This window comes from Hyperolius riggenbachi, chromosome 3, assembly GCF_040937935.1.
Source record: "Hyperolius riggenbachi isolate aHypRig1 chromosome 3, aHypRig1.pri, whole genome shotgun sequence".
NCBI lineage: Eukaryota > Metazoa > Chordata > Amphibia > Anura > Hyperoliidae > Hyperolius > Hyperolius riggenbachi.
Genome location: NC_090648.1, coordinates 219703964 through 219714937, shown reverse-complemented (window position 1 = coordinate 219714937; position 10974 = coordinate 219703964). Strand labels below are relative to the sequence as shown.

Here is a 10974-nt window from a genome sequence, read left to right as displayed (position 1 = left end):
TACATCAGGCTACTGGTATTGTTTAAAAGGAAATATGGCAGCCTCCATATACCTCACACTTCAAGTGTCCTGTAATGTGCTCCATCAACCATGTTTAAGGTGATATTCTTTTGTAGACCTGTGACTAAAATAAAAAAAATAAAATGTTCATTTATAATGCTTAAAGCAGTGACGTGAATCTAATGGACAGCTATAACCCTTGAACCTGTTAGAAGTCTCACTGATTAGCTGATTATTTAGCCATGCAACAGAATGGGCTCCATGCTAAATCTCCATAGAGCTGGGTGACTACTCCACCTTCTCATAGACAGTAAAGATTAAGAGGATGACAAGAAGCATCTGCTTACACAGCGTTAGGAGCTAATCTCCTGGTCCTACGAAAACTCCTGAAGAGAGAACAAGAGCAAGAGAACAGTTAACCTCTCTATTGAGCTTCACTTCTCTGCAGAATTGCTCGATCCTTGGCTTGTTGGTTCTGATCTAGTAAGATGTGAAATGCTGTACTCAATATTTTTGATACATTAGAAAGTAAAACTGATGGCCTATTCACACCAGTAAAAGAAGATTAGAACCTAATACAGTAAGAAGAGACTCATCTAAGGACCCACTGTAGAAAGTTAAGGTGACATGAGTTCACCTACTGGATCCGTACTTAGTACCAGTGCGGAAGATAGCCAGTCAGGTAAGTGATAATTATATTATTCATTTTCTTGAATACAATAGCTTGTTTTAAACAACTGAATATAGTTGCATGTCACATGTTAGGAATTGTGTATAGATTTAATGACATTTAAAACCAAAAACCGTTTTTGAATAGCAAACTGTGTTAAAAAGTCTTCACCAAAATTCCACATTTCCTGCTTTAAAACTAGGCTTGTTCATATATTTTAAGCTTCCAGCAAAAATCATGAGTATATCTTTTTGAAGTTTGTTGGGTTGAGGTTCATAATTTTGCTATTTCTTAAAACTATATTTACAAATGCAAGCTCATTAACATAACTTGTGTCAAAGGGAGCAAAGCTTGTTAAATCACTCCTTTGATAATGTAGCAGTAGAGTGTTGTACCGTGTTAGCCATCAGTAAAAGCAAGAAGTCTTGAACTTTTGTCAAAATTTGTTAGGCTTCTCATGTGTAGTTTTAAAAAATAATTGCTAGTATAACTCTGCCAGCTTACCCCAAGGAGGGCACAACCTTAAAGGATGGTGAACAATCCAAAATAATGGTTTTCACTTACCGGTAGACGATAGCCAAAAATTGGTATCATCCTGATTCAAAACGTATTGCTTTTAATAATGTAGAGGAAAGCCAAGATCTATATTCAGTTCAGTTTGTGCATAAACATTCAGTTGTTAGCTCCTTGCATTTGAAACCTGAATCTGTAACATTTTAATATCTGAAATATATTGTACGACCAAGTGGATTAGTATGTATTGTTTATGGCTTTTAAATGACTTTTTTTGTAAACATATTTATGCATAGGGTCTACATTGCCAGCTGAGAAGCTGGACCACTAGAATTTGCTAAATAGAGATGGTAAATACAGCGCAAATAATTTTGGCTTGCAAATGTAATGAAAATTGTATTCAGCTTGGTATTGGTTGGAATACGTACCATTTGCTGAACTTTGCATACAAGCCAGAATAATATCTCATTGACCATATCTACTGCTTAATTTTTGCGCTGGCTTCATGCCTTCTTACACAAAGTTCACCAACATACGAAATGACACTTCTGTCCCAACCAAGATTAAATTTGTGTTGTCAGAAATAAGAGATGAAATCTGTTTGGAGATTGTGGATCACTACTGACATACTGCAGCCACACTGAAGACTATAGCCTTGTGTTGTGGTGTTGTGCAGTTCTGTAGTTGTTTGGTTCTGTTCTCAAATTATACGATCTGCTTAGTAGAATGTCAAACATATTGACTAATAGCAATAAGAACGAATACTGATTTACTTCCTTCCTTTCCTTGCAGTTCCTAGTCCTTGTGCAGGTCCAGCCCCCAGCCCGGCTCTGCTGTGCAGAGTATGTGGTGACAGCAGCAGCGGGAAGCACTATGGAATCTTTGCTTGTAATGGTTGCAGTGGTTTTTTCAAAAGAAGTGTTCGCCGAAAGCTCATCTACCGGTAAGTGGAAACCTTTCTTTTGGGTTGTTCAGCATCTTTCAGGTTGTGCCCTTCTTGGAGTAAGCTGGCAGAGTTGTACTTTCAATCACTATTTAAAACTGCACACAAGAAACCTGACAAATTGTAAAACCAGTTAGATTAAATAAAAAAAGTGAATTGATGGTTTGTTGTAGTATGTGCAAGTATAAACAAAAACTTTATTTTTTATTTGACCAACATTTTCTATACTGTGCAGCGCTGTAGCTTTCCGCTCTTTATGAATTCTGCAGTTAATGTCCAAGTCACCTTTTTGGCTAGGAGGGGTTTGTTTTGGGGAGGAATGTACTATTAGCAATGATGTTGTACACAAGCTAGATGAAGGGGAATAACAAAACTTGTGTAAATTAAGCAGTAAGGCATTTGAATGTATAGTCTTACTAATAGGTCATTTGTATGTTATCAGCAAAATATTTTTGATGCACTTTCTTATTACAGCATTTAATATTTCTCTGCTTTGTATAAATTAGAAATGTACATTTACCACATTGAACTTAAGAAGAAAGGAGAAAAAGTCAATTGCTGAATGAAAAGACAAAAACGGGAAAAAAAAGTGGAGTGAATTTATGATTGGTGCAAGAAAAGCCCGGGCAACTGTTCAACTTTTTCTCCTGTCTTTATGGTGTGGCTTTTGATAAATCTGCCCAATATGTTCCTTTCTGCTTTTTACTTGTGAAGTTAATCCATCACTTTAAGGTAGCATACATTTTAGCTGCATTTTCAGTTTGAATAATGGCAGGGTGTCTGTATGTGTTGGCTTAGCTACGGTAAATGGCTTATAATTAGTTATTTTCACCTTAGCTGAAATGTGGTGGGTAAGTGGAGGAGCTCACTAGAGAAACATTATAAATGGGCAACACAACCAGAAATTATGTAGGGGGGGGGGGGGGGGGAGGGTGCACAGGAGAACTGAATCTCCGCTATTAAAAATAGGTTTATTTTTTTATTTAAGGACAATAAATGCTGATTATTATGTTTGCCTTAGTATGGTATGGTATGAAGAATATAATATGTTTTGTACAATTCTCTGGGGGCTGTTTTATAGGCATGCAATCTTTAGTAAAAGTACTAAATTATCTAGACTGGTCAGGATATTCGATGTTCTGTATGCGTAAGCATGTAGTAATTGTGAATCATTATGCGCGAGTATGTTGCATTTAAACCCAAACCTTTTCCTCATCATTCTCGGGAGGAATGACAATTCTTCTTCATGTGGACCCAAATTAAAAATACAAGATTTCAGAAATAAAATCTATTTTCTAAATTATAATAATAAATAGCAGCCTTTTTTCTGCTGCATGATGACAAATATAAAATATTTTACATTTATTGGAGGAACCCCTCCCTTCCTTTCAAATTGCCGGCATTTTTCCGGCAAACTGGTGGAGTAGATGGTGTCCGGCAATGGAGGAATTGCTAATGGCTGCCCCCAGTATAACCCTAGCTATGAAAAGAGAAGGGTGAAAAGTATGCACTGAAATGTTCATAGGCTTGAAGGAGTGTTTATTTACCTTTGTATGTGTCAGAGCGGTGCAACTAAATATTTTTAATTAAAAAAATGTTTGGTTTGGGTCCGCTTTAAATTGTTCAGCAGAACTCAGTAACTCAACGATTGCTACAGAAGAAATTTTTAGCAGTACGGTAATTTTGCATTTTTGTCTGATTTTGGTGATGGATGGCAAGATTTTTATGTGGCATGTGCAGGGTCTGATGCAATCTGAAATGAATAGGAGGCAGACATTACATTCTGTGTGCTCCCTCAAGGAGCCTTTAATATAAATATAGTAATTTTGTTAGCATGGATCTAGAATTTGCGTGCTAGCTGAGACAAGCTGATTGGCCTAGCAATATTGCCTGCATTGGGAATCATCATGAATGAAGCATAATTCCAAATTTCATTACTGCTTATAAGTTCAAATTACTTTTATGTGTAGCAGGCATCTTAATATTCTGGGTCAAATGTTCTATATGCTGTAAATAGAAAGCAATACCTATTGGTGGTTTATCTTTTTTCATCTTCATTTTCGTTTTACTTTATGTAGATGTCAGGCTGGGACAGGGATGTGTCCTGTAGATAAAGCACACAGGAATCAATGCCAGGCATGCCGACTAAAGAAATGTCTACAGACGGGCATGAACAAAGATGGTAAGCTCCTTGCCTGCTTCTACACCTACTGGGTGATTTACTAAACAAGATGCACAGTTGAAGTGGACCCAAATTAAAAATACAAGATTTCAGAGAAAAAAAATCTCTTTTCTAAATTATAATAATAAATAGCAGCCTTTTTTCAGCTGCATGATGACAAATATTAAATATTTTACATTTATTGGAGGAACCTCTCCCTTCCTTTCATATTGCCGGTACAGAGTCCAGCAGACTGGTGGAGTAGATGGTGTCCGGCAAAGGAGGAATTGCTAATGGCTGCCACCTGTATAACCCTAGTTATGAAAAGAGAAGGGCGAAAAGCATGCACTGAAATGCTCATAGGCTTGAAGGAGTGTTTATTTATCTTTGTATGTGTCAGAGTGGTGCAACTAAATATTTTGAATTAAAAAATGTTTGGTTTGGGTCCGCTTTAAGATAAGTGAAACTCCATTCTGCTCACTTCAAACAACTGAACTCCGCTTCTCCTTTAATAAATCACCTCATATACAGTTTTCTTTGCATGTTATTGCTGTGTGAGACAAAGCTATAATTGATTAATGTGATTAATTTAGCTGTACAGAATGAGCGCCAGCCTCGTAGTACAGCACAGATTCGCCTGGACAGCATTGAGCTGGACACGGATAGCCGCTCTGAGCACTTGGCTACAACCCGGGAGCCTCCTCCATCCTGCCCGCCTGTTAACAACTTGCGGACCTCCGTCCCAAGTAACATGTCAGGAACTCTGAGCCCACCCCATAACCACAGATTCATGGCCAGCCTAATGACTGCAGAGACTTGCGCCAAGCTAGAGCCAGAAGAAGGTATGTGTATCTTCATGCAAAATGGTGGGGTGTGCATGTTCGAAGCATACAGCTGTAACCATAAACCCCAGACCTGTACATAGCTGGCAGTTGATAGCTTCATGCTATAAAATCAAAGTAGTTAAATGGTATGTTCTTGGGAAGGGCTGTGAATAGATTGAATAAAACATTTTTAGTTACAAAGTTATGTTATGACATGTGTCAGTGTGATGCTGGTTGCATGCACCCGAGAGCAAGACACTGCCATATTGAGTATATATTGTTGGATTGCATTGTCTTCCTGCAGCATTCTCCTTCTCTCAGTTGTTAGCAATTAATACACTTCATCTGCGTGGACTAAGCCTAATTAAACTTTTGCTCTAAAAGGAACCTGAAGTGACATGTAGCAAATGTGTACGTACAGTCCTAATCCTACATAGAACTTGCTTGTTGTGATCCTTTTTTTCTCACTGTAAAAGTTATGAACCCCAGGCTCTAAAATGGCTTTCTTTGGAGTTCGACTGTAGCATAACCCTCATTGGTAACTAATGAGACTCATTTGTTGCTAAGACACACTTCTGACTGCCGTAAACAAGAAATTCAATAGTTCACGATTTGTGTCTCTGGGAGCTAAAAACATTAAAAATAAAGCTGGTGTCATTCACCTTAGACAGTAATAAAGTTAAACCTAGATTTTTATCATTTAAAATATAAATAAGACTATGGTATTCCAGGAAAGCCCTCTAGGACTAGGACTGTAGATACAATTGTTTATTAGTTTATTCTCACTTCTGGTTTGCATTAACAGGCATCTGTAGAACCAATGTAAAATGGGTACTGATTGGAGAAAAACACCCCTCTGGCCATAATGCTCATCTGCTCCGAGTCATTTTGTATTTTGTGTATGATGGTCTGGCAGTATCGATTTTACATGTACATTGATGTTCCCTGCATAGATATTTTACAAAGTCTTATTATCAGCATTGCAATTCCTCATATAGTCACCTTCTCCCTCTTCCAGCTGATGAAAACATAGATGTTACAAGTAATGAGCCAGAACGCACACCTAATGATATTCAGATGTCTGCCTTTATCACTTCCAGTCCGGAGGGGGTATACGAAACCTCTGCCCGCCTACTCTTTATGGCAGTGAAATGGGCCAAAAACCTGCCTGTCTTCTCCAATCTTCCATTCAGAGACCAGGTGAGCTCAGATATTGTTAGTCTTTTGGATAATTATGTGCAAATTAAGAGACCTTTGTCAAAATAAGCTTGTGCTTTACTATATTCATGGCAAGGAAAAAAAACTTTTTTTTTTACTTTTCTGCAGTTCCTGATAAATGCTTATGCAGCTAAATTGATCTGTTCAGGTCTATACTTTTGTAGACTGAGCATCTGGCTTTGTAGAAGGCTTCATCAGTTGATTGTTGTGTATTCCTCTCTGCCTGCAGGTAATCCTCCTAGAAGAAGCATGGAGTGAACTCTTTCTTCTTTGTGCCATCCAGTGGTCTATGCCGCTTGACACGTGTCCCTTGCTGTCTGTGCCAGATTTATCTTCCAATGTTCATGGAAAAGCCATCTGCTCCAGTGTGGATGTCCGCATCCTTCAGGAAACAATCAGCCGCTTTAAATCCCTCAGTGTAGACCCAACAGAATTTGCTTGCATGAAAGCTGTGCTGCTTTTTAAGCCTGGTGGGTAGTTGATTTGTAATGTTTCTGTTCGAGCACAGAAACGTGTGTCCATTTCTCATTGTCTGTTCTGTTCTGTTCTATTTTAGAGACCAGAGGACTTAAAGACCCTGAACAAGTAGAGAACCTACAAGACCAGTCTCAGATGATGCTGGCTCAGCATACTAGAAGCCATTACCCGAACCAGCCTGTCAGGTACATTAAGTAAAGCATACTGTATTTTTATTTGTAATATGTTAATACTGAATTAATGGACTGACCTAAATCATTCCAGCCTTCTAACACATGCTCACGTTGGTGGCAACATTCTCAAAGAAACCGCAATTGTAAAACTACAGATAATTTTTTTTCCCACTGTATGGCTTTTTTTTTAATGCAACCATCAATGTCATTCATTGCATGCCTGTTAGCCCTACCTTTAACATCCAGGACTATCACTGCAGAGGTGTAGAGTGAATATATCATATTATGTTGTATACGTACTTTAAGTTAAATGTAGCTCTGAATGCTTCTTCTTTTCAGACCTAGTGCTAAACATTTCATCACCAAAACCACCCAATGGTTAATCATAAGGACTGTTGTTCCTGTTACCTGTAAATGGGGATAAACCTTTATCTGTCTTCCCCTTTACCAGTTTACTAGGGGCCACCAAAATAATTGAGATATGAAAAACAAATCCCATTATGCAAAGCTACCCACAAGAACAATAATCTGCCAATTCACAAAAAAACAGAACATGTAATATTTGGCCTTTTAATAGTATCTAATGTTGGTCAGCAATTGAATGTGCCAAGCACAAAATAATGAGGTTTTAGTGAAGTCCAGTACAGCCCTGGGTCACAATCGTGATAGGGACTGTGGGTTTATTTTTAAGTTGAATTTGTATGCAAATTGAAACAGACACGCGTGTCCCCACCGGCTGCCAATAGTAAGAGAAGGGAGAGAGGGCCAGAGCAAAAGCCGGCGGCTTCATCTGTTTCATTGCCGCCGGCTTAATGTCATTAAATTAACTAGGTTGCGATACATTTGGGCGCTGCGGCCAGAAGATACATTCATGTTACATGAATCATTCCATTCCTCACATTGGCCACAGCGCAGCGGCCATTTCGCACATTGGCCGGCCAGAACCCGAAGTGGCCGGCCAGAACTAGAAGTGGCCAAACTTCGGGTTCTGTCCGTAACATATACATTTCAATAATTTTATAAAACACATACAAAAGTAAAAATTCTTTATATAAACAGTACAAAGCATAATCTCCTATAAAACCCTTCAGTAAATGCAATGGATGGCACTGTTGCCTGATGCACATTTCATAGTTCAGTGACTGCTTCTTCAGAGGCCAAATTTGTACATTTTGAATATCATGCTGTAGTAATAAAACAATCCATTCTGAAAAATACAACAATATACACATCAGATGTCAGTCAGCAAGAAATGTGCAAATATAAACCTTCCCACCTTCTACATACAGTGTAATAGGGAGTATAGCTACACAGAAGCAAGGGAGTATTTTACAGGAACAGGTATTAACTATTTTTTTTAGGATTAGTTGTGTTGGGATATCAGATATGGAATAAACAAGAAGCCACTGGAAACACATTTTATCAGACCACCTTATCTGAAGTTTTGGCTCAGTGATTCAAAATTTGAGGCAGAGGATTAGGACAACACTCAGGCATGTGACATAGGATGCCTACAGGTTTCCTGTGAGTGAAGCATTAATGTATTGCCTTGCTTTCTTCTGCTAGGTTTGGGAAGCTGCTTCTTCTGTCTCCATCCCTTCGATTCATCACTTCTGAGCGAATTGAGCTTCTTTTCTTCCACCGGACTATTGGCAACACTCCTATGGAGAAGCTCCTCTGTGATATGTTTAAGAACTGAGAGCAAATGGGGTGACCCAGTAAAATCAGCTGCTTACCGTATATGGTAGTGAAAACCAAGGTCCTTGGAAGGAGACTGAGATAAGAATGCAGAACAATGCAACTCTAAGCCAATAGTGAGCTTAAATCGGACTGTCTTCTGTCTATTGCCATTAGATGGAACTGTTTTTATACCTCTTGAGTCACATTTACAAAGATAATGCAGTAGTCTGTAGGTAATGCTCCATTTCAGACCTGTAATGGATATTATATGTGATTGGAGTAGTGGAATTATGCAGGTGTAGCAGCTGTCATAAGTTGGCACCTTTATTGTTATAGAAAACATTCCACTAAATCAAACCGAGCATGGGAAATACGTGTTTGCCCATATACCGCCATTTCCCAGTAACCAGAGGGTAAATATCATTTGTTTTTCTAGCAATTAATTTCTTCGGTATAAAACAATTTTCATGTGTCTTGTAACCCAGACATTGCTTCCTTCCCCAACCTGTGGTTATAGATGTGGTGTTTTGGATGGTTACATCATTTTACAGCTTATAATAAACATTGTTTTGTATTTGAGCTTTACCCTTGCATGGCTGCAGCTGGGGATATCCACAACAGCACCCTGTAATGTGACCGTAGGTTTTTTTTTAAACAGATGAATTTAACATAAATTGTGTGTGTCTGGAGGATGGAATTTGCAGATGAGCTCCAGGAACCAGTAGGGAAGAGAAAACAGAGAAAGCATCAGGAGCACTAATATTGTAGTATATTTCCTCTGTATTAGAATATATTTAAGCAGCTACTACTTCCAAGTGTGGGTTGCTATAGTAGACCACAGTCTTGGGCATGTGGAGAAAATGAATCTGATTAGTTGCACTCCAAAAAATAGAAATAAAAAACAAGAGAAACCACTGGGAACAATGTCACAGGGTTTGCCCCTGGGTTAGGGAATTAAATTATACTGGGGGGGAGAAGGTGTCTCAAAAAGCATATGTGATCGTGAAATTGGTTGTATGAACAGTCTTACCTTAATATGGAGGTGTAATGAAATTTATTAGACACCAAAAAACGGGACAATGCGTTTCACTTGTCTTGCCCACTTCTTCATGCACGGTCAGTACTTATATCTTATGTCAGCATGGATCTGAAGATAGTGATTACATTCTGCTGCTTAGTGCCTTTCTATCAGTGTTATTGGTGAGCTTCGGGTCCAAAAGACCCCCTGTTCAGTGCATTATCTCCCCTGCCATCAACAAACTATAGTGTTGGTGACATGGCTCCAGTAGCAACTGTCAAGCCAAGCAATCATTTGGCAAGAACTACTACAATGTCACCAATTTTTCAGTTGTCTTCCCACCTTAAAATTCACTGGCTGAAAGAAACCCAATGCACTCCACCTCTCCCCTGATATATGAAGGATATCTTACATCATCGTTCTGCCAGTCATCTACAGCCCACAGTTATTATGAAAAAAGTATTTGCCTCTGCTCTTATTATAGCAGTTTCAGACATCTGACTCGAGTGTCATTAGATTGGGCATTAAAAAGGAAAAACATTTGTTATTTATTGTTTAGTTGTTTAGTTCACCTAAACTCCGGCCATTAACCAATTCCCCTCTGCCGGGACGAGTAACTATGCCCCTGCCACAACTTTGTGCAGGGGCGTAGGTACTACATCCCTCCCGCCGCGACCACCCCTCGCGAAATCCCCCCCCCCCCCCGGGCTCGCTATCGCTGCTCATTACCGCCGATAGTTAGCCGCTAGATCAATGAATGGGAAAACAAGTCCCATTCATTGATCTAAGTTCCCCTGTTAATGGCCGCAGCCGTCTATTCAGACAGCTCTGCCATTCAGAAATCCCGTCCACGTAGTGCTTCCGTTTCCGTACTAATAGTATGGTAAGCTGGAGTCACCACTGAGGGCATCTTGTGGTGAAATTGTAATATTACATCCCTTTTTTCAGTTAATCATCCTTAGTTACCTTTTTTTGTTAAATTAACCCCTCCCTGACCTCCCACACTCCCCTAAAGTTATCATTTTTTTTTTCTTATGAAAAAAAAATTAGAAATAAAAAAAATACATAGTTACCTTAGGGACTAAACCTTTTTTAATATGTATATAAAAACTGTATACTACAATTACTTTATCCCTAATTACAAGCCCATAATTTATAGACGCAAAACTGAAAAAATGCACCTTTATTTCCAAATAAAATATTGGCGCCATACATTGTACTAGGGAAAAACTTTAACCGTTGCAATAACCGATACAAATGGGCAAATAAAATGTGTGGGTTTTAATTACGGTAGCAT

The 10974-nt window shown here is 38.7% G+C and overlaps 1 protein-coding gene across 2 annotated transcripts; it reads left to right on the top strand.

The window, feature by feature from the left end:
• Positions 1 to 291: 291 nt before the first annotated feature.
• Positions 292 to 9238, top strand: NR2E3 (nuclear receptor subfamily 2 group E member 3). 2 transcript variants are annotated; one of them, XM_068275767.1, is made up of 8 exons: positions 292 to 682; positions 1976 to 2126; positions 4205 to 4308; positions 4881 to 5129; positions 6130 to 6311; positions 6559 to 6799; positions 6886 to 6991; positions 8546 to 9238. In XM_068275767.1, exons 1-8 carry the CDS (start codon positions 628 to 630, stop codon positions 8676 to 8678), a joined length of 1221 nt encoding a protein of 406 aa, XP_068131868.1. In that variant the 5' UTR covers positions 292 to 627; the 3' UTR covers positions 8679 to 9238. The 2 variants fall into 2 exon arrangements, with proteins under 2 accessions (XP_068131868.1, XP_068131869.1); XM_068275768.1 differs by lacking the exon at positions 1976 to 2126 and having other exon boundaries at positions 295 to 682.
• Positions 9239 to 10974: the final 1736 nt, after the last annotated feature.

Coding starts and splice junctions, on each gene's coding strand:
- NR2E3 (XM_068275767.1), top strand. CDS start 628: ATGAGTTCACCTACTGGATCCGTACTTAGTACCAGTGCGGAAGATAGC. Junction 683..1,975: donor TGCGGAAGATAGCCAGTCAG/GTAAGTGATAAT, acceptor CTTTCCTTGCAG/TTCCTAGTCCTTGTGCAGGT. Junction 5,130..6,129: donor CAAGCTAGAGCCAGAAGAAG/GTATGTGTATCT, acceptor TCCCTCTTCCAG/CTGATGAAAACATAGATGTT.